This window comes from Halichoeres trimaculatus, unplaced genomic scaffold, assembly GCF_033239565.1.
Source record: "Halichoeres trimaculatus isolate MK-OKI-2021-1 unplaced genomic scaffold, fHalTri1.1 fHalTri1_scaffold_21, whole genome shotgun sequence".
Lineage (NCBI taxonomy): Eukaryota > Metazoa > Chordata > Actinopteri > Labriformes > Labridae > Halichoeres > Halichoeres trimaculatus.
The window spans coordinates 5,773,268-5,797,565 of NW_027437199.1; the positions used below are offsets into that span (position 1 = coordinate 5,773,268).

The 24,298-nt window shown below is 41.1% G+C and overlaps 1 protein-coding gene across 3 annotated transcripts in view; it reads right to left on the reverse strand.

Moving 5' to 3' along the window:
- The window catches only part of ppfia2 (PTPRF interacting protein alpha 2), a 219,948-nt gene that overhangs the window by 108,727 nt on the left and 86,923 nt on the right, over positions 1 to 24,298 (reverse strand). The window contains exon 1 of one of the 3 annotated variants that reach the window (XM_074697912.1): positions 17,069 to 17,565. The exons of the other annotated variants lie outside the window; for them this stretch is intronic. Coding sequence (XP_074554013.1) covers positions 17,069 to 17,149 — 81 coding nt within the window. The 5' untranslated portion in view covers positions 17,150 to 17,565. Of the gene's footprint in view, positions 1 to 17,068; positions 17,566 to 24,298 lie in introns of those variants that run through there. 3 annotated transcript variants of the gene reach the window in all.

Below are 24,298 nucleotides of genomic sequence, written 5' to 3' on the forward strand. Positions count from 1 at the left end.
GCATCATTATCAGACAGCGTTTAGCGAAGAGAGCTGCAGGGCGAAGGATCAAGTGCAACCACGCAGCATCATTAGCATCATTAGCATCACCGGCTAATGATGTTTGAAGATGGATGAGGCAGTTTGGCTAGAAACACATGATGTTATTCACAAAGAAGCTCAATTTAAAGCGGAAAACATTGCTTCAACCTGTTGATCGTGTCTGAAAATCGTGGTTCTGTTTGTTTTTCCAGCTGACTGAGCTGCATGAATCACCGGCTCCTCTCCTCTCCTCCGTGTTTGCTCCTGTGCACAATCCTGCAGCCTCTTACACAAGCTGACGGTTTGTTTTTAGACTTTCTGCCTGCAGCAGCTTGGGTGGAAAAAACACCCACAAGATGAGGAGAATCCTGACCCTTTAACTCCTCGCAAGGATTGTTTGAAATGTTCGGATTTCTCAGAGTGAAAACTTCAGCGGCTGAAGGAAGAGAAATGGGCTGTTCGCTGGTGATATGCTAATTTCATTTCAGTGAAGTCTTTGTCAGAAAAAAGTAAGATCGTGAGCAAGTCTAACAGCCCAGAAGCTCTTCAGATCAGCAAGACATCATGTCTTAATCTTGGCTCAAGGAGGTTGTGTTAAAGAGGGGGTCCCTGTGGTGCCATCACAGTATCTTGACATTATTTACAGCTCATGAAAATCCATATATTTCTCTCTCTGGTGTTTTAGAGAAGACTTACTTCTCTTACTGTCTCTTTAAGGCTCCACAAACCCCTTTCACTGTGATTGGCCAGCCCTCTGGAGGCCTTTTGGGGGTCAGCTTTGGGCAGATCTTGATGTTTGAGGCCAGTTAGGAGATCCTCATGTGAGGATGCTTCAACATATGAATTTACCCACTGGCCACTTTATTAGGCACAACTGTCCAACTGCTCATTAACGCACATTCCTAATCAGCCAATCACATGGCAGCATGTAGACATGGTCGAGACGATCTGCTGCAGCTCAAACCAAGCATCAGAATGGGGAAGAAAGGTGATTTAAGTGACTTTGAACGTGGCATAGTTGTTGGTCTGAGTATTTCAGAAACTACTGATCTACTGGGATTTTCACCCACAACCATCTCTAGGGTTTACAGAGAATGGTCCCAAAAAGAGAAAATATCCAGTGAGCGGCAGTTCTGTGGGACAAAATGCCTTGTTGCTGCCAGAGGTCAGAGGAGAATGGACAGACTGGTTGGAGCTGATGGAAAGGCAACAGTAACTCAAATAATCACTGGTTACAACCGAGGTCTGCAGAAGAGCATCTCTGAACACACAACACGTCCAACCTTGAGGCAGATGGGCTACAGCAGCAGAAGACCACACCGGGTGACCCTCCTGTCAGCTAAGAACAGGAAACTGAGGCTACAATTCACACAGCAACACCAAAACTGGACAATAGAAGATTGGAGAAACGTTGCCTGGTCTGATGAGTCTGGATTTCTGCTCCACATTCAGATGGTAGGGTCAGAATTTGGCCTCAACAACATGAAAGCATGGATCCATCCTGCCTTGTATCAACGGTTCAGGCTGCTGCTGCTGGTGTAATGGTGTGGGGGATATTTTCTTGGCTCACTTTGGGCCCCTTAGTACCAACTGAGCATGGTTTAAAGTCCACAGCCTTCCTGAGTATTGTTGCTGACCATGTCCATCCCTTTATGAGCACAGTGTACCCATCTTCTGATGGCTACTTCCAGCAGGATAACGCTCCATGTCATAAAGCTGGAATCATCTCAGACTGCTTTCTTCAACATGACAATGAGTTCCCTGTACTCAAATGGCCTCCACAGTCCCCAGATCTCAATCCAATAGAGCACCTTTGGGATGTGGTGGAACGGGAGATTCTCATCATGGATGTTCAGACGACAAATCTGCAGCAACTGTGTGATGCTATCATGTCAATATGGACCAAACTCTCTGAGGAATGTTTCCAGGACCTTGTTGAATCTATGCCACCAAGGAAAAAGGCAGTTCTGAAGGCAAAAGGGGGTCCAACCCGGTACTAGCAAGGTGTACCTAATAAAGTGGCCGATGAGTGTATGTAGAGGTTTGAAAGTCTGAACGTCAAGCATTATGACTTTATATCCATGTTTACATGTGGAGGCAGAATACCCCCTCTTTAAGGGAACAGAAAACAGATTATTTTATGTTAAATCAGAGATTTGATGCAGCCTTGTGTCCAATCATTCGCTCTTTCCTCCCTCTAATCTCCCAGTTTGCCCATAAACCCTCTCCGTCTCTCCTCCCAGACACCCCTGGGTGTGGCAAAGCCGATCCAGCAGCAGGAGCTGAGACCAGTCGCACAGCCTCGGTCTCCACAGCAACACAGGCTGGATGCTGAGGTCTGTGCAGGGCGGACGATGGCTCTGTCGCACATTAAAGCAGGTGGTGCTCCCAGTGTCTTGTGCAATGGCCTTCAGGACCGAGCGGAGCCACGCAGGGTTAGCTGTCAGCTCCGATTAGCACAGATCACAGAGCTGGAGTCAGTCAGAGGCCTGCTTGAGGGTTTATTAGAGAAGAGGAGACATGAGGTTTCTCTTACAGAGATCTCAAAGGTGAGACTTGTTTGCTCAAGAGACTCTGAGAAATGAGATGACATCTGCAAATTTACTCCAACACAACTCCTTCTGAATGAATCCTTTTACACATGAAATAGAAAAAATGTGTCAAACCAGCTTATTTTAACTTGATGTTATTCTGAGCTAAACATGATGATGCTGATTCCTGAGTGTTCCTTAGTTTCGAGTGATTATCAGATCTTTTTGGTCTTGTTTTATTTATATTTTTGGGCACTTTTGTTTTCATTTGTGGAAGTTGAGAAAGGCAAAAGACAGGCAGCTAATACTCAAGTCTGAGTTGAACCACTAACTAAAGCCTCTATACATGGGGCGCCCCTCTCTGGTCCTTTTGTTGCAAAAAAAAAAAAAATACCAATGGGGTAAAAAGTAACTTGTAATGAGACTTATTAAGACCCAAGTAATGTTGTTTTCTATGACTGTAAACACTACTTAACTACCTAAGAAGAGTAGGCTCTCTTACTTTTTGTCTCTCTTCTTGTTTTGATCCAAAAAACAGACAAAACATAACTTTTTTTGATTGCGTCTCGATCTCTGTCATCTTTCTCCCGATGGCGCCGCTCTTTCTCTCTGAACTACCTTGACACATCCTCAGTTGGAGCATGAGCTGCCTGAACTTTTCTGACTTGCAGCGTCTCTCTATGTCTCTGTCATCTCACATCTTCTCCTCATATCCATGCTGAGCTCTCATCCAAAGAGCACACCGCTCTCACCCACAGTAGTTCACAAGCAGGATTTTGATTGACAAGCTCCGCCCCCCAAAAAATGTGGATTTATATATCTTCTCTTCTTCATGCATTCATTTGATGAGTCATGCACAACATTTTTTGTTATGTCCTAGAAATCAAATTCTTTATTTCGAAACCTTAGGCAGACATGAGATTAAAATGTGATTAATTACATTAATTAATTGCAAATCCTGTGATTAATTAGATTAATTATTTTAATCCCCTGACAGCACTAATTAAAATTATATATAATTTTTTTTTTTTGGTCTTGTTTTATTTAGGTATGGGCACAGGGGGGTAAGACAGGCTGCAAACGCTTGAGCCTGAGAGTTGAATCAGCGACTAAAGCCTCTATGCATGGGGCGCCCCTCTCTGGTCCTTTTGTTGCAAAAAAAAAATATCTACCAAAGAGAATTTTTCCTTTTTAATATTTTAAAATAAGACATTTTTTGGACTTTTCAAGTGATTGTGTCACAAGTAATGTCTAATAAGACATATTTTTAACAAAAATAAGACATAAGTACTTCATACGTAGTCACTTTTTGTGATGCAAGCTGAAAATCTTCACATTTCACGAAGAAGCAAACAGAAAAGTTTGAAATTTGCTTAAATACTTCAAATATTTTGCATTCTTTTCTCCATAAAAGTTTTGACATCCTCTATCTCAACATACTCAGACTGTTATGATCCTAAATTATCATATTATTTATAGCTGGGAGCAGAGGAGGAATTGTTTCTGCATCTGGAGAGCTGTGTGTGGTTTACGCTGCTGATGCAAATGTGTGTGTGCTGGGAAGCCGCAAGGCATGCTGTAACGACCGAGTGAGAGTGAGCACAACATGTTTGTGTTATCATAATGCGAAAGCTGGAGCAGTAATCTGGGTGAGACCGGAGGATCCTGACATCCAGACTCACAGGACGCCTTCAAGGACTTCCAAAAAACAGTCAAGGAGAAGCCTCCAATCACATCCGTCCCTGACTTCCTCTCTGTGTTAATTGCTTCGGCCTCAGTAAACCAGCTCACAACCTCTCTGCTGCCCCGTGTGTGAGTCCCCTTCAGCCTCATCGCCAGCTGCTGCGACGTTACACACCTTCATTAAAAATCCTGGATGCTGAGACGCTCTCAGCTCACCTGCAGGGCTTCTGGCATAAATCATCCTCCGAGAAATAAAAGTGAAACTGCGCTCGGCGCCGCAGCTCTCGGCTGCAGATCGGTGCCAAGGAGTGAGAGTGAAACCGGGCTCAGCAGGTGAGCATGTTCCTACAAGCAGACACCGGATAACAGAGCTGTGAAGATCCCAGATAATTAAGTTCTCTGTTGGCTTTTTTCCTCCTGCTCTCACACACACACACACACACACACACACACACACAAACAAGAGCGTTAGGTGCTGAGGTGGTGTCGTCTCAGCGGGGAGCCTGATGCAGTTGATCTCATGTGAGCCTACCAGCGGATGTATTGATTTTGGAGGGTTTCATTTCAGAGCATGATGAGAGGATGTGAGTTCAGACCTCTGGGCCACAACAACTGTTCCTCTGTTTTATGATCTGAGTTTAAGACTCAGGGCTCCACGCTAACCCTGAAAATGAAGAAAAAGATGCTCATTACCAAATACATGATCCTGCAAAACGATGGAAACTTTCCTGCCCGAGTGCCACAATAAACCAGATCTGCTCTGTGTGACTCATGGCATCAGAGATATCTGCCAAAACCCCAAAAAGTCGTCTCTTACAAGAGTCCCTGAACTCAAATTTCCCTTCCTCTAAGACCAAGGGTCTTCAACCTGCTGGTCTGGAGCCTCATGTGGCTCTTTGACTCCTTTGCAGTGGCTCCTTTAAAAAAAAATATTAAGAAAAGAATTTATATTTTTCTTACAGAATGTGTTAATAATTATAGACACTGACACACACAAAAAAATAATTGTGTGTCAACATTTTTTGAAATAAATATGAATCACATCTTGCAATCAAGCTTTCATTTTTTTAAACTTTATGATTTTTTATTTTGACAGTTTTTCAAATTAAGACACAAGATCCAATTTTTTTTATAAATTTTGCAAATAATTGTGATTTTTTTTTTTATTAAAAATTGGCAATTATTTCAATTATTTTAAATTTCATATTTTGAGAAAGGTAGCAAATTTTGGAAATTACCAATTTTAGCAGACACATGAAATTTTGAATTTTTTTGCAAATATTTGAAATTTTGAATTTTTTGAAAATTTTGCAACATACTGAAATGTCAAAAATTTTGTAAATTTGTATTACAATTTTTTCTCCTTTTTTTAAATTTGCAATTTCATTGAAAATAAAGTATGGCAGCATCACATCTACATTTTTTTAATCACAAAAACAACGTTTTTTAAGATATTATTGACTAGATTTTTACCATGTTTACAATTGTATTTACTTCTTTGTCTGTATTGTAAAGATTAAGTTGATTTTGTGGCTCCCTGACTTTCCTGCAGGTGAGCTGAGGCAAAATGGCTCAAAGTAAAGGCTGCAGACCCCTGCTCTAAGAGACCCCTGCTTGGTTCACAAAAAGGAGTCCTGACCTCGGAGCCAGCTGGAAAAGCTAAGCTAACATTAGCAGCAACCTTGCTTGTATCTCTTTCTATCATTAAGAGTGAGGTCAGAGGATTGCAGATGAATAAAACAGGAAATAGCACGTACACCCTATAGAACATCCCTGCCCTTCCACTTTGTGATGGAAGTGCAGCGAGCTCTAAAAACAGAGTTTCTACAACAGCCAAAAGGATCTTCTTTGAGCTCTAAACCAGCTGCAAATTCAGTTATGATGTATGCAAAGCTCTAAAACAAGATTCAAGATTCAATACTTTATTGCCATGTCTACACTGTTGATTGGGATTTGTTTTAGTGTTTCTGTGTGATTCTTCAGAGATCAAAGGGTAAAACCTGTAAAACTACCAAAAAATTAAAGTTAAAAAGTCATAAATACTGTTAGCTTGACTTGTTTCCTGGCTAGTTATAAGTTATAACACAGGCCGCTTACCATAAAATATCTGAGCTTTAATTCTCTATCACAGATTTCAAAGCTGATTTTTCACCGCTAGGATAATTCAAAACCAGACAAACTTCCACTCTTGTTAGCCCAGCTAGCTTTGTTAACATCACATCCATACAGACTTAGCATGTAGCCCCCAGTCAGTCTTCAATAATTATTTCAACATCTCTATAAAGAGTCCAGATTCCTACAAACAACCACAGACCTCCACATGTAAACTTTACAGCCTTCTTTTATAGACCCGATTGATTTCCCTTTTACAATCCACTCGGTGTGACAAATCAATCGCCATCTCCACTTCAATAAACTTCATCCAGAGCTGGAGGCTATTAACCTGTATCTACTTCCTGTAGCAGGACTGAGCGCGCCCCCAGCCACAGAAAGCCAAACCCATTATCAGCCGCTGACTGGGTTATGGATGCCGGGGTCGGAGAACATGTAATGGCCGTGCATTGACTTCCTTTCTTCCAGAGGGTTTCACTTTCTTCTGTATGTCGTGCTAATGATGAACACGGTGTGTAATTTGTCTATTGACCATGTTTGGATCTATGGTAAAGGTCACAGCTGGAGAAAGTCAAACAGCACCACACTTCAAAGTTAAAGCTGAGGGAAGACTCACAGGAAGTACTTTAACAACCGGCTGGTCCTCTTTTAGAAAGCATTCTGGTTTAATAGAGAAATAAAGGAGGGTGAATTAAAGCTGCTGCGTTTTATCGCCAGTCCTGCAAGAAGGGAGCAGCAGTAAAGGAGGAGACAGGCAAAGCTGGTGTAATTGAACATAGGAAAAGATTTTATTGCCTCTGCATTATTCACAAAGGCCACTGCGTGCTGCATGGCAGCGTGAATGACTGCAGGGGAAACATAATGTTGCACAGAGATGGTGAAACGCTGAAGCCGAGCACAGCGGGCTGTAAAGAGGCAGGGGATAAACGAAGGAATCACCCTGAGAAAACAAAGTTGTCAGAGTCAGAGTGGATTTTGTCTGCATTTAATGAAAGAGACAAATAAAAACAATCGTTACAAAGAAGGAGGAGTTGTCATGTGACAAAGAGGGGGAGTACAGAGAGGCTGCTGTCACCAGGAGGCGCAGATATGAGATATAAAACCAAACGACCGTGAAGGAGCGCCTTATGGACAGGCGGTCCCGTTTCAGCACCATGGACAGCGAATGGCCCGTGAATCTGGATGAAAGAACAAATAAACGGAGTAAAAGTGTTTCACAGGCGTCGAGGTGAAAGGATAAAAATGACACTGACTGACTGCCCTCGCTGCATCACATCATCCTGACAGCCTCCGTGACGTCTGTCCTCCTCTGAAGACTCTCTCTGAATATCAATGCACCTCAAACCCAACAGGACCCGGACACCCGGGCCGGTCCTTAATGGAAATTGGAGCTTCTGTTAATTGGTTTCTCTTGTTGTCCAGCAGGGGTTAGTCTGAATTCACCTTCATGACGCTTTCCTTTCAGTTCCTTTAAATTTACAGATGTATTCCTGGGAAATTAACACTACTAACCTTTCTGGTCGCTTCAGGTGTTAAATTATTGGATAAATAGTCTGGTATCCCACTGACCTGAATATAAAGACAACTGGATAGCTGAAGTTGTAACCAATCACAACAGCAGCTTCCACATGCAGATCTATCACCTCCGCCAAAGAGGTTGTGTTTTTGGGGGAGTTTGTTTTTCTGTGAACAACATAACTCAAAAACTAACAAACAGATCTAGATGAAATTTTCAGGAAATGTTCAAAATGGGATAAGGAAGAAGTGATTAAATTTTGGAGGTGATCCGGATCACCGTCTGGATCCAGGACTTTTTTTAAAGTTTTCTTTATCATTGTGAGATAGGGCTGTTTTCACCATATGTGTATATAACTTCACCATAAATGGTTGGATTGCTTTGCAAAACAATACAAGACAAGGTCACCATAATTTCTGACAGATGGAAAAGTACGATCCAGATCCTGACAATATTATGGATACTAAGATCTGAAATATGAAATATGTACTGGGTCATCATAATTTTCAACTCTGTCAGGTAACTAGTTATCGTCGCAACTAACACTAAATTGTAGCACAGAGTCTGCTGAAAGGGAGTATAACATTAAAGTAGGACTACAGTGTTCTGTGACAATCACAATAAGCTTGGTGGAGGTCTGCGCTCTCTGAGTGCTTTTCTAGTTCAGATTTGCGATTTACCTTGATCCATCCCAAAAAGAAAGTAATGTTAAATGAAAATCAAGAAAAGTCTCTCCAACAGTTGACGGTTAATTTCAATATTCTAAATGTCACAGCAAAAACTTTTCCTCTCTTGATATATTTGATTTACTCTTAATAAATTTTACTCTCCAGAAATCATGAAATGGAAATTGGGTGTTGATAAATTGAACCAGACTAAGGGGTAAAATGGATAAAACTGAAACAACAACCATCCCTAAACACAAATAGCTTCATCTTGGTGTCAGTTTGCTAAAATCAGGTTGAGAATTGCTCACTCTTAAAGCTACAACCCCTGTTTCCACCCCTCAAAAGAGTCAGATTGAGCCAATATTCCGCCCCACCAAACTCCTCATGCCGTGTAGATTTTGTATAGATTTTGGATCCCGTTTGTTTGTCCAAAAACAGAAATAAGAAATCTTAAATTGTTCGATTTTTCCATGAAGACCTCAACCCTTCAACCAACCACAGCTGCAGCTACCACGCCAGCCGTGACTAATAGAAAAATGACACTGCTTTTACATCTCTTCCTTTACAGATGTTTATCACTTTGAGCTCTCGATCTTTGGTAAACAGCTGATTGGGTCTCTTATGAGATGATCGAGGCTGAGGTGATGTTGGTTAAATCTTGATGATCAGGTTTGACAACTCTACCCATTCAAAGCCCTGAGATGCCTCAAATGTCTTCATTAAAGCTGTCCATCTTGATGTTGTTGATAACATCTTTACGACCAAGGAGCTCTCAGGACTGATAAAGAAATGACTGATGAGTTAAACTGTCCAGATGGATCCTTTCCCTTGGAAACAGAAAAATTATGGATTTTATTTCTGTATTCTGTTGAACCACCCGTTAAAAACTCTCAACCTTTCGAGTCCAAATTGTGGGACAAATGAGATCAGGCTGCAGCAGAGAGCCGGGCGAGGGGTTACAGCGTAATTGCATCAATGAAGAGAGGTTGTTGGCACACTAGAGTCTATTGAAGTGAGAGGCCTGGCCTGTGTGTGCTCCCTACTCCACTTTAAACCCATGTGTGTGTGTCTGTATGTGTGTGTGAGGTCTGCAGAGCTTTGTACACAATGGTCGACATTGTGAGGTTGGAGGATTCTGTTTCACAGACAGAGACATAAAAATGGGTCTGACAGCGAGGGAATATTCTAGATTTAGTTCAAGACGACAAACCTCACAGAAAGACAAAACAAAAGAATATCTGATGACTTTTCGAGACTTTCTAAGAAGTGCTCATCTTGCTCTATGAGCTTCCCACATTAAAATTTTTTTTTAAGCAAATGCTGCCAAAAAGGACCAGGGCCATGGCCACACATAGCCAGGTATTCTCAAAAACTTTATTGGTTTTTAAAAATACTTTCATCAACACGTGGCGGGCAAATCTGCTGATAAGTAGGGCTGGGAAGATATCCTATTCTCAGGATTTGATTCCGTTATGATTTTTGGGGCGCCAATTCAATTTAAATTGGAATTATTCAATTTTTTCAATGTTTAGTTTGCTTTTTTAAAAACCAGACCATGGAAAAAAGTTAAATGATGATGATGTCTTCCGACTATATCAGGAGCCATATTTTCCCATAAAATGCACATCACGTGCGTCAGAGAGAACATTTCACCCTCTGCTGAAAGAAAGTGGTAACTTTTTTCTGATTCAGTTTATGAACAAAGACTGAAATGAAGAATTTTGAAAAAAAAAGATTTTTTGGCAAAGTATCACAATTTTTATATCGTCAAACAAAAAATCCCCAAATATCGAAAAACCCATATCAGCCAATCAGAATGAGCCCCCCGTCATTCAATGGCGTTTGACACAGTTTTGCAAAATCTTTACTTTGTGGGATTTTTCAGAAAACATTGTATTTAGCGACATAAAGCTGCGGTTTGATGTGGATGACAGGCATAAACATATAAAAATATATGTGGTTTCCCAAATATCTGGCTACATATGGACATGGCCTCGCTCTAAGAAGCAATGGGTACCGAATCAGGTACTTTTATCGGTCAAAAGTACCGGGAACCAAAATCAAAAGGTATCATGTTTGGGTACCTAAATACATCCTTGTGACTGTAAGGGAGTAGAAGAGTAGTGGATTTTCCGTGCTGGATATAAACCTAGCATTATAAGGTTAGCTAGTGAAGAACAAATATGTTAAATTGATAAGAATTTACATTTTATGATTAAACAAATTGATATTTTTTTACTACATAAACACACAAAAGTACCAGAAAGTGGTACCATTGAGTATGGATACTGATTGCCAGGTACCGGGCATCGGTACTGTATTGTTTCAAATGTGAAAGTTACCCATCCCTAGCTCCAAGTAGGGATACCTCTGAATCAGGTACCTCTGAAGGCACCAACGGAGAATTGCCTATAGTACCGAGTATCGATTCATGTAAAACCAAAAGGTGCCATGTTAAGGTACCTAAACGCATCATTGTGAGAGTGAGAAAGTTGAAGAGTAGGAGATTTTCCATGATGGACATGAACACAGCATTGCAAGGTTATATACTAAGAAATAAGTATTTTCAGTTGAAAAACTTTGAGATTTAATGATTAAACAAATAAATATTTGTTATCACATTAACACAAAAAAAAGTACTGAAGTACCAATACCAAATGCCAGGTACCAGGCATCAGTACCGTATCATTTCAAATGTTTAAGTTACCCATCCCTAGCTTTAAGGAACTCAGTTTCCTTCCCTGAAGTTCAAAGTTCGTCTTCCTGAGGTTTTAGTCCTTCTGATTGAAAAACTTATTGATTCTTTTCTGATTCCACCAACGATTCTCACAGGCTAACCTCCTGGGGCAAAAGTCTTACAGTAACCATGACAGACAGAGTCTTGTGAAGACAGTCAAACACACAACAACACACAAATGTACACAGGGGCCTCTTGCTTTCGAAAGCTCACTCATCCTTTTAATCGGTGTGGAATCCATCAAAGTAGGTCAAACTCCCTTCCCCATCTGCCCCGGCCAGATTTTAAACGCACGAGGGCTGATTAAAAAAAAAAAAAGGACGAAGAAAATAGGGCAAACGCCTCCAACACACAAACACAGGGTGGCGTACACACCAAGGGGGCGTGTGTGTGTGAATGTGTGTGTTTTGGAGAGAGTGTCGGGGACATTTGTAAGCAATTACCTTGTGCCAGTGTAACAAAGAAAAAGGTCAAACACTTCGACTTCAATCTGTCGCTCGTGTATCCATTTGTCGAGTTTGGGCTCATTTGCATACAGCCACCTTTTGCTGTTCCACTAACTGACCTTGGTCACATGACGCAGGGAGGGGCGGAGCCTGTGAGGAGGGGTGAGACAGCTGCGGGGGGGATAAGCTTCCCACAGCTGCACCGTGAGTGACAGGAGTGTTTCTTTGCAGACAATGTGATGGTGTGTGTATCTGAGCTCCATCAAACAGCAGCGCAGTCAGGGAGCTCTCACACACACTGTCCCTGCAGATCAACCTGCAGTCAGCGCCATCCTCGTGTCATGTGACCAGCAGAGTAACAGAGCCCACTCGGACACATGTGCAGAGATCATCAGAGAGGCGGGGCTCTGCGTTTGGCCTAGAATAGTGCTGATGCTCAAACGGGGATTTCCAAGATTAAGTGTTGACATGCAGTAAATAAAGAGAGGTCAGTGATACAGTTACATCAGCAGAGACGGCCACGCCTGGCGGTCTCTCTGTTATTATTCCACTGAGATATCAAACAGAGCTTCAAAATGCATCACCTGTGTATCAGTATCAGTATCAGGATGACACACCTTCACTCCTGCTCGCTGTGAAGAGTGAGGCTAAAAAAAGCAAGAAGAGAGGTGTTTACTTGTCATTCAGTCTGATGTCTGGTGTCACCTCATGACTCATTCTGTCTGCAGACCGTCCCAGCTCCAGCTCCAGAGCTGATCAGGCTTGTGAAAGTCCTCAGGTGTGAGATTTATGTGTGAGGGGATGTAGCGCTGAATAACAGGCAGCGTGCCAGACCGGCAGAAATCTGAGCCCTGATGTCGCGAGTGGAGGTAAACAGCAGGTAGATGAGAAGAAGATATTCCTCGTTTGTGTCAAACACTGAACACAAACCCTCACACAAACACGCATGAGCCAGAAACTGCTGACATGACTTTCAGTCTCATTTCTACCGTCTTATACTGAAAGGGTAAAAGCAGAGGGGCCTCAGCTAGCTTCACAAATGCTTTGGTTTTACTCTTTCTCAGTCAGATAGCATCAAAGCTAACTGCTAACTAGTTTAGACAGAGAAACTTCACCTAAAAGAAGTATATCCAAACATTTACAGCAACAAAACAAACATGATAGCATAACAAAGTTAGACCAATGCACCTTAACACTAGAAGTCCCACAGCCCAGCCATTTGGCTTTTCTACCTTCCATGCCCAAGGGGCAGCCAAGTGGCTGGATTAGTCTGGAATCAACATCTCTACTTTAGGTGTGAACAGCCATCTGATCACCATTGTTTTGTAAATGAGGCATTTACTTTCTCCTGAACTACTGAAAAAGGGAAAGATGTTGCTATGCCTTCACCTGAATAAACCAATGTGTTGTAATGTTATGAGAGAGAGGTAGAGGTTTAGAACTAGTATAAAATGTTAATGACTTCATTTTATGTTCAACAAGCTATAATTACTCCACTTTTGTGATCACGACAGAAAGTTATTTTCCCCTCCCTTCTCAGTATGAGGTCAACACAGTTTATGATTTTTATTTCTTGCTGAGATTTATTGCTGATGCACAGGTTGAGTAAATAAACTATCATGGGCTGTGAGTGAGCTTTTTATCCACCTTGGGTCCCTAGTTTAGTCATCGGTCACAGCCACACCCACCCTTCCACCATACATCCAGTTGGCCTGCTTTTACATTTTCCATCCATCTTTCTAACTATTTCTTTTCTTATTTTATTGTTTTTACCAGGATTTTCTGTGTTTCTCAGGAGTAAATGTCAAATATGGGTAGATGAAGATAAACTTTATCCAGGCTACTCAAAGCACCCCATGTCAACTTTGCATGCTCGAGACTCAACTCTCTGTTATAGTTAAAAAAAACACTGGATCATTTTCAAACAGTGGACCTGACGGGAGCTTGTGACAGAGGCAGTCAGTTCAGTTTAGGTTTCTTTTATGTAGCAGCTTACAGTGTTCACAGTCGCACAAAAGGCTGCATGCACATAATCAAAGTTCTATCAAGAAGAATATAGAGATAGTATAGCTATAAAAAAACTTCAAAATAAATATAGTAAACTTAAACTAAACAGTCAACAGCTGTTTTGGACAAGGGCACTCTAATACGGGTTATGGAAGAAATATTTTTTCTAATTATATCAGAGATATTTACAGCTACACTTGCCTCACACTCCCATCAGCCCGATGCAAGAAGTTTCAGTAGATGTTGGAAGCTTCGAGGCTCTTTTCAGGCACACCCCTCCCCCCTGATCATGTATCACATCTGTGGACTGCCAATCTGTCAGGTAAGGGCTGCATTTGCAAAACAATGGTGGCTAATTGAAGGTCGTTCAGTTGTACATTCTAACTGAGCAGCCATTTGGCTGTCCTCTGGGCATTGCAGCAGGGGTAAGAAAACCCTGGGACTTCTAGTGTTAAAGCTAGCTAAGAAAGCTTCACTGTTAAATGCCAATAGAATGTAGCACATACAGGCCAAAGTTAGCATAACAGACTCTACTGGTATGACATTTAGCCTTGTTTTACATGCATGTTAGCATACAAATAAGGCAAAAGCAAGCAACAGAGCTGCTAGCATTGTGTCACTAATGTCTTTATTTTACCCTTTCTTAGTCAATTAGCATAAATTATTAGCTTAAATACATTTTGATGTCACTTAACCCAATCGTTTAAAAACATAAGCTTGGGCAAGATAAATATTCTAACATACTACAAATGATCTTATGTGCCTGAGTTAGCCTCACTGCTAGTGAATGTTAAGGGAAGAGCCTGCAGTTATGTAATGCAGAGGCAAAAATCAGCCTTCGCTAGCCTACAAAGGTAGAAACTTCACCTAAAACATTGCCAATAAAAAAGGTACATATGCTAGCAAAGATCCTTTGTGCCTTAGCTAGCCTCACTTCCAGTTTGTGCTAGCAGTAGACATAGTAAAAGTGTACAACACAATCAGAAAAAGGCTTACTGGTATGACATTTAGCCTTGTTTTACATGACTGTTAGCATACAAATAAAGTAAGAGCATCAATTAGCTTAATCTCACACCGCAAAGCTGCTAGCATAGTGGTTTTAATGTCTTTATTTTACCTTTTTTTAGTCAATTAGCATAAATCATTAGCTGAAATACATTTAGATGTCACTTAACCCAACTGTTTAAAAACATTAGCTTGGGCCAGATTAATATTCTCACATACTGCAAATGATCTTATGTGCCTGAGTTAGCCTCACTGCTAGTGAACACCAAGGGAGGGCATGCAGTAGGCTTATGTAATGCAGAAACAAAAAATAGCCTATGCTAGCCTAAGAATGTAGAAATTCCACCAAAAACATTGTCAGAAAAAGAGGAACATATGCTAGCAAAGATACTTTGTACCTTAGCTATCCTCACATCTAGTGTGGGCTGGTAGTACACATGCTAACAACGTAAAACACATTGAGAAATTTACTAATTACTAATTTACTAGCATGCTAAACTACTACTTACCCTTAGATTAGCTACACTGACCTTTGCTAGCATGTGAAAGCCCAACTGTGGTATATTTAGGCTCAAGCAAGCCACACAAACCTTCTAACATGGTGTTGTTGAGATGTTTTGTAGTATTTTTAACATTCCTCCATCAGTTAGCATTAAAAGTTTGAAGCTTGAAGCCACACAGGTGTGTTTACCTTACATAGACATGCTAACACGATAAATACAGCAAAGCTAGCCAGCAGGAACACTTAATTTTGGTCATTTAAGAGTGTAAACTAGCTTTCATATTCTGTTAGCATGTAGTTAATGATCAGTTAGAAGATGTAAACAATGAAGGAATGACCTCTGTCTCCTTCAACAGTCGTTAGAGCGCTAACTGAGCAGACTCTGACTCTTCGGTGGGCGTGTTTGCAGAGTCTGGGTGTGAAATCATCTTCATCAAAGAACCTACTTTGTGATTTAATTTAATTTCACTGACTGATTTATAATCCCACAGCAGGAGCAGGAATCTGATCAAATGGATATCATTATCCTGAGTAAACAATCTTAAAAAAGTGTTCAATGACCTGCTGCAGCGGTGCATGCTTTCTCCAAACCAAGCATAACAGATCTTCTACCACCTGGAGGCTGGGGGAGAATGAGCTGTGATTTATGTCGATTGAAGCAGCCCAATTACGCTGCAGTTCCTGTTTACGGGGGATTTCCAGAGACTATGATGTGAGGTTTATAGGACGTCTTTGATTTTGTGATATCAGAGGAGCTTCTTCCACAGGTATGAGCCCTCGGGGACCTGACTGCACTAATGATTTGACATGAAGGGAGGTTTACGACACCTCAGTAAAGAACATGAAGAGGGAAATTTCACCTTGGAGTCACGGTGGCTCTTTAGTGATACCTCAAAGAAAAAAGCTAAACAGACATGGAAACACAAACTTAAAGATGGAGATAAAGACGCTCTGCTCTGTTCCTGAGGCTTTAGGTGTGTATTTGAGCGCAACCATCACCTCCTCTTTCTCTTACATCAGAATCTTAAAGACTGCTCTAAACGGACAAAATCCGACTCCCTCTGCTAAGATATTTCCATCTTCCTTCCTCCCACAGTTAAAAAAGAAGCAGGGTTACAAGAGTCACAAGAAAACACTTGATCCGTATCCACTGACGCTGCCTCATTGCCATGCACAAGCTCCAGGTCGAGCTGATATATGCACGAGCAGCCTACAGTAATCAGTGCAGGATGTTAGTGTGCACGTTTGTCCTTATTTCTCTTTAGAAACAGAACCAGAGCAACTCAAATATAGACACACACTGAGGAGCTGGGTACAGTGGGCTGAGCATGAATAATTGAGATTTATCATACAGTAAGAAGATGAAGACAAACTCAGGATTTTAGTTTCTCAAGATTTCACTCTCTGATGTTTTATTCATCAACATAAGTGTGAAGCCATTGAAATTCTGGAGCCACATTCTTTCTTTTATGATTGCAAAGTGAGAGTTAGAGTCCCCTGTGTGTGACTCAGTCCATTTCTATCATTTTAAAACACTTATCCCCATCCTCATCTCCATCTATCTAACAGAAAAATGCAAAACACTCCACTGGAAGAGTGTACTGATTCTGCACAAAGCCCTTCAAATGACTGAGCTCACATGAGAGTCTGAGGGAGTCAGTCTGCAGGCGCAGGTAGGAAACACCCAACAGCTCTGCAGACAATGCAAACACCTCCAAGTGTGCCAAAATAAAAGCCCCGAAGCTGCGTTTCCCCAAAACAGCACAGAACTGACAGAAGAAGCAAACAAAGCTGAAGCAGCTGAATGATGCACAGATGGAGGGAGAAGCGCTAAACTTGCCTGGAAGGTGTAAAACCGCGTCCCGTTCGGCGGGTGCACCTTGGGGGAGTTGGTCCCCGTGCTCATGTCCGAGAAAATCATAATCCCTTTGATAGGAGAACAATCCAGAGCGAGTCCGGGTTCGGTTTTTAATCAGCCTCACGTTACGTGCTCTACAGAATCCAAGGCGCTCGGATCAGCCCCTGACCCGGTGCTGCGCTCCCGGCAGCAGAGGGCGGAGAGCTCCGGAGTGATGCGCAACGCCCCGAGGGGAGAGGAAAACCGCGGTGTTAAGGATAAAAAGTGAAAACAAAGCGACACTCTGCTCCTGCGTGCACGCCCGTCAGCGCATGCACAGGACTATTTCATGTGTCCTTGGAGCGATTCGCCCGGAGAGTCAAACCAGCGGAAGGACAGCAGCGGATCCATGGTCTCCCGACGCCCGCTGCAAGCAGCTCTGCCAGCGGCTCGGATGGTCCGTCTGTGCGCGGATTATCGCCTCCTCCTCCGCCTCCTCCTCCTCCTCCTCCCTGGCTTCACCAATAATCAGTCAGAGCATCAGCGCGCGCCTCAGCCAACAACACACAGGGTGCCGCGATTGGCAGCAGGGATGCACGTTCCCCGTGTTTGTACACTGCAAAAAGTTATCTCGTTAAAAATGACAAACAAAGTCATTTTATATTTTGGTTCATTTTTTTTCCTAATTTAATTTAATTTCTTTTTAGTTTAAAGAGAAGGAACAGTGTCTACTCAAAGTGTAAAGTAATTATAGACTGTACCTTTAAATAGCCTACCACAAAATTAATTCAAATTTACTCTATACCTTTAAATACTGATACAAATACACTGTACTGGTAAACAGTGTAGTTTTTAAAACAAGATATGTGAAATTTAAAAGTACAATATCCATTTAAAAAAACAAAAAAAAAAAAAACAAAAGTGTACTACTTAAATAAACAGGGTATAATTTTTAAAGCTACAGTGTTCAATTTTTAAGGATACAGTGTCTTATTTAAAGGTACAGTTTAAAGGTACAGTGTGCAATTTTTTTAAAGGTACAGTGTGTAGTTTAGAATGCACATTAATGAGTAGTATTGAAAGACAGTATGTGGAAAATAAAGGTACAGTGTTTTATCCAAAGGCTCATTGTGAAGTTTTAAAGGAACAGTGTGTAGTTTTTAAAGATACCGTACTGTGTAGTATTTAAAAGTACAGGGTGTAGTCTTTAAAAGTACTTAAGAAAAAGTATTTTGTAGCTTTTAAAGATACAAGGTGGCATTTTTAAAGGTACAGTGTGTACTTTTTAAAGGTACAGTGAGTAGTTTTTAAAAGCACAGTAATGAGTAGTATTTGAGAGTACAGTGTGTTTTGTATATTAAGGTACAGTGTTTTATTTAAAGGTACAGTGTGTAGTTTTTTAATACACCGTACTGTATAGTTTTTAAAGCTACCATACTGTGTAGTTTTTAAAAGTACAGGGTGTAGTTTTTAAAGGTACAAGGTGGCATTTTTAAAGGTACAGTGTGTATTTTTTAAAGGTACAGCGAGTAGTTTTTAAAAGCACAGTAATAAGTATTTAAAGACATAGTGTAGGGTATAAAAAGGTACAGTGTGTGGTACAGGTACAGTGCTTTATTTAAAGGCTTAGCTTAGTTTTTAAAGGTACAATGTGAAGTTTAATGGTAAAAAAAAACTATGAATAATACATTTTTAAGCTATATTTTCTATTTTCTTGAGTTTTAAAAGTCAAACAGTTGTAAAAGTTGTGATCAACTTTTTCTTGTTTAGCATGAATATTCCTTTGAAGTCCTTTTTTGGCACTTTTGCTTTGTTGCATGCGAAAAAAGGAGTAAAATGTATTTTGTCACAAATTTTATGGATTTGTTAAAATAAAAAAAAAGCGCCAAAAACACTTAAACAAGAGAAATTGGACAACATGTCTCCTTTTTTATGATGACCAAAGAAGCCAGCTCCACTAAGGAGAATTTGATACTTTAAATATTTTTCAGTCAGAACGTTGACCATCATGCAGTTTTGTTTTTACAGTGTATCTGTGTATTGATTTGAGAGGATGCTGAAATTCCTTAAGTGTGGTTATTTCCTCTGCGGAGCAGAATGAGCGGTTACCGCTGTCTAAGAGCTGCTCTATGAAAGATGGACGTGTGTTTGATCAGAGGGAGGTAGGACGGGGGTGTTATTATGAGCAGAATCCCTTTTACATTTCTCTCTGCTGCTGCTGCAAAACAACAAGAGATGCACCGCAGGAGTAAAAATATCTCAGACGGTGAATATAGATGTTGTGATTTTTGGAGGATGTATTCAGACGATGGTTTGAATTGCACAGAAAGTTATAAGAGCCAGTTTAAGTGAGGACCTTCTCCTCCTCTAAAGCACGCAGTAAAGATTCAGAGCCTTCGTCTTAAAGTTGTTTATCCTGAAACCAGAGTCACTGAGTGAGAACACAATCTCCCTGATCTCTGGTGGTGTCATTCAAACAGGGTCACAGGCACGGAGACAAACACGTTACTTCACACTGAAAGTTTAGCTAAAGCCAAACTTCCCAACGAGACGAGATGGAGGCGCGTCGTCCATCTTTAAGTTAATGGGTTGAATACAGCATTCACTTCTTTCCTCAAAGAGGAAAAGAGTGACATCTTTCCTCCAGGCCACAATCTATTTTCAGGCTATTTCTGAGACTTTTCCATGGACCTGCTGTGTTCCCACAATGCACTGCTCCTTATTGATCCTCTTCCTGATGCACTTTAAAGTTTTCTATGTGAGAAAACTGCTCCGACGGCCTCTTCATTGACTGGAGAAGCTTTTATCGTCACTTTCACATGAAGACATCCAGCCCAGGGGGGGCGTCTCCATTTTTTCATGTAGTTTCCTCTCATCGGGCGACCTTTGTATGTGACCACTCCACTCTGGGGTGAAGAGTTTCATCCAGTTTTGTGTTTTAGACACGTGGGAGGAAATGGAATCGGGCGAGGTGGGCGGCGATAAGTAGCTGAGAAGAAAACTCTGAAGCTCTGACTCTGTTGTTATGCACATCTCAGTGAGCTTCTCTAACCTCCCGGCTCATCCTGCTCCTTTGGGTGTCAGTTTGGAGACCTTAGAGGGTTTGCTCTTTGCGTCTGAGGTTAACACCATCTCCAGATTATCCCATTAGCAGCCTCAGTTAAAGCTGCTCCCCTGACCTTCGTTCTGCAGCATTATACCAAAAAACTCACAGAGGGCTTCACCTCACCTTGAGCTGGAACACCAGGAGGATTATTAACTCACAGCTGTGAGCTGTAAGGGGTTAAACAGAGGAGAAAACTGGCCAGAGATGGTTCAGTCGAGGTTGAAAATCTCAGCATCTGATTGGCTCGCTTAGTAGCCTTGCAGCAAATCTGGATGCAGATCCATGAATAACTTTAACATCGAATGAAGTCCTAAAAATAACCAGTAGGTCTGAGTTTAAACAGAGATCTGACTTTGGTTCATGTGACAGTGCAATAAAAGAGAAGCCAAAATATTCAGAGCTCCCCCTACAGACAGGCTGCAGTATAGATCATGACGCCTCAATGTCTCCACATTATCAGATGGGAGATGGGTCAAATTGTTAATGTCTCTCAAACATGGTTTCAAGCATTCACTCTGCCAGGAAGTACAAACAAAACTCAGTCAATAATGCTCACAGAAGAGATTCAACTTCATTCATCAACCAATGTTTGTTTCTGGGACTGGGATTTGTCGTCAGCTAAGAATAAAATCCAAGAGCACTTTCAAGCCAAACTTCCACCAGATCCCTGTCCACTTCAAATCCACTTCAGTGCTGTTTGGCTCTAGCAAAGTTTGTCCTCCTTTGTCCCTCGAAACTCACAGACTGCATATGAAACTGTGTCAGAGGAAGTTTGATTGGGAATCTGAGAGCAATCTTACACTGGACTTCCACCAGATCCTTGTCCGGTCCGTCTCCACTTTGGTGCAGTTTGATTCAGATTAAGTTTTTCCTTCATTGTCCCTCAACAACTACAGACTGCACTTTTTCCGACCCATCAGAGCCAGAATGCGACAAAGTTTAAACCTATCAGCTCTGGTACAGTGGAGTAGCAGGGCCAAACCAGAAACAGATCAGGTGGAATAAAGCCAATATCTCAAGATCAGGATGTCCTTCATTTGACACCTTGAAGTTTAAAGGTGAAACTTTTTTTATTATCACATTTAGGGATGCATGATGTTGGATGTTTTTTTTTGCTGATATCAGATATTCAACAACTCATTTAGCTGATATCAATACCACTACTTCTTTTTCTGTACACATAATTGCAGAGATTATCAACTCTCCTCTATATTAGAACAAGAATATTGTATTATGGTGCATATTCTTATCACATTTGTTATTCAATATTCTTTCCTTACTTGAAACTTTACACTTATGACAATTGCTTTTAAAAAAAAAAGATAAATTCTACCTAAAAGCTGGATGATGCTCTTCCTGAAAATATCTCAACATTACCCACAACCAGGGAAAATTTGGCCAATTTCATTATTGGCAGTCAGTAAACATCACCTCTGTTCACAGGGAACATATGAGAAGTGCAACTTTACAGTAGTTAAAGACAAATTGAATAAAATGTTTTACTTTCGTGAATGGCAAATGTGTCTAAATTAGTAAGATAAATGCAGCGTACAGACTGCTGCATAATTTCAAGTTTAAGTTAAAACAAGAACCAAATATGGGAAAACTTAATCTGAACCTTGTAAAGCACTTTTTGCACATTCGTATTTCAATTTTTGCTTTTGCAAATTGCTCAGTTCTTTGACATCCTTTCAGCCCACTATTTTAATTTACATTTTTCATTTCATTTCATTTTAACTTAAATGTGTACAATTTTTGTATTCATCTCTATACAAAATTCTTTATCATAAATATTATCTTTATTTTTTCTTAGTACTTAAGCTCTAGTTTTTTTTTTTTTCTTTTTTTTCCTGTTGTAATATTTAGTGTGTATTCATAACGATTTCACAGAGAGTGTGTGGGAAACTGGAGTCTAATTCCTTGTATTCTTGAGATACTTGGTGAATGAAGGCAATTCTGATTCAAACAAAATCACAAAAAGTGCAAAAAATATCTGCAGCTGCAGCCCATTATTTTATCAGTCAATTCTATCAGTGGAATTTGGTGTGTTGGCCGATGTCTGATATTTCATTTTCAAGCCAATATTAGCCAATACTGAATACTTACATGATATATATGAAGGACTGCTTTTTTTTGTTTCACTTCCTGTAGATCTGCCTTTGCATGCAAACATTTTTATATTTAATTTGCACATTTGAGCGTCTCTATATTTAACTTTTTAAGTCCTGTGAGATTTCCATGTGTTGACATGCTGTCTCATCAGTCATGAGGTGTATTCTGATTGCTAACATCGAGGACAAGCGTCAAACTTTCCAGGACACAATATTCTTAAATCTGAGAACTCCAAGGTGAAGAAATGTTCAGGAATCTGACGCAGACGTCCAATAAAGACTTTTTCATTCCTCCTTGTTATTCTGGGTCAGATTGGGCGTACAGTACATGAGGGATTACTCTTGAAAAGCAGTTTTTCAGAGGAAGGACTAAAAGGTCTGCTGTGTCCTTTTCACCGTTGATAATCTGTCTAACCTGCTGTAACATTACTTCATCACAGCCGGCCGTGGACGTGCAGGATCAGGCCCCACTAAGCCCTCGTGCACGTAAACGGACTCTTACATCACTGTACAGATGTGCAGTGGGCGTGGCCTAATGAGTCCTCGATGCTCATTGGCTGCAGCTTCTCAATCCTCTGTGTCTTCTCACACAGACTCTTTGTCTTTGTGCGTTTCTAGAAGCTGGCAGAGTCTCACGCATGGAAGATTACACAGAATCAAGAGCCCAATAGTGTTAAAGAGCGATTGGGAATTAATTAAAGAGATGATTATCACACAAATTAGAGACTTAATGCAGTTTTCATCATAGCAGCGTGCTTAAAGAGTCATTTTTCCAATCAATATTTCATCAAAGAGCTTGTTCACGTGGTTTCAGCGAGGCAGATTGTGCAAACGCAGAGAGTATGTTCATTAAACCAACACCTGAGAGTGTGTGAGTGTGCAGGAGTGTGTGTGTTTACACTCTTTCCTGCACGCCTCCTCAATTGCATCCCTCTCCCTTTCCAAATCCCCAAAGACGAAAAACACACACCCTCCTTTTTCATCAGTCAGAGAGCTCAAACAAATTGATTTTTTTTGTTTGAGAGCTCGTGTTTGATCAGTCCGTGCTCCTAATCTACGAGCCGGCCTCTGCCGCTGGCACAGATATCAGAAAGCAGCGGTGATGATGCACAAACTGAGGATTTGAGGAGCACAAAGCTGATGTGGGGCAGCTCTGAGACCAGGAAGACTTCCTGTGTGAACCCTGGGTGAGGGCGTTTTTAATGACCCCAAGCTATAACAGTAAAGTCTGACCAGCTGTGATAACCTCAGGTTATGCATGTAAATCCCACATTTTCACTCTGGCTCTGCATGCACGTCTCTAACACACACAGCACGCTCGTGAAGGGGCATTTCTCTGCAAGCCTCTTTGCTCTAACAACCACTTAAACTGCAAATGAGATGCAAACAAGAAGCAGAAAAAAACAGGAGCTGTTAGCGCGTACGTAACGAGGGTTTGAAAAACCTCATCGTGCAAGACACTGCAGAGGAAAGACAGACGGAGGAGAAAGAGGAGCAGCATCACGATTCTGCAGCTTTGAATTCATTTTGTCTTCTTGAGAAATAAACAGCACTCGATTTTTAAAGTGGTAAACCAACAGGAGAGTCCAATTTATCTGTTACACGCAACACTCGCAGTCAGGGAAAGGACGTAGAAGAGGTGACAGAAAGCTGCTCTTCAGGGAACAAGAGTCACAAGAGTCTGTCCTGAAATATTGAGCTGCATTTCAAACATGGGAGCCAAAGTGTCAGATCAAAAGAGCTGAAGGGGAGCATGCCATTTTGTTTTAATCAAACCTTACGTAAGAAAACTGAACGTTGCCTGAATGAACCACCAGAGGCTCAAAACACTGATTTCAATGACACATACATGTTCAACCCATCAAGAGATCTCCACCAGACTTGCGAAAATGATGAGGTCATCACATAAGTATCTCAATGGCATATTGAAGGGGTGGGGCCTCAAACACCAAGGTCAGCTCAATCAGAGAGAAGGGGGTTTGTGGAGCAGGGAGCCTTAAAGAGACAGCAGTTAAA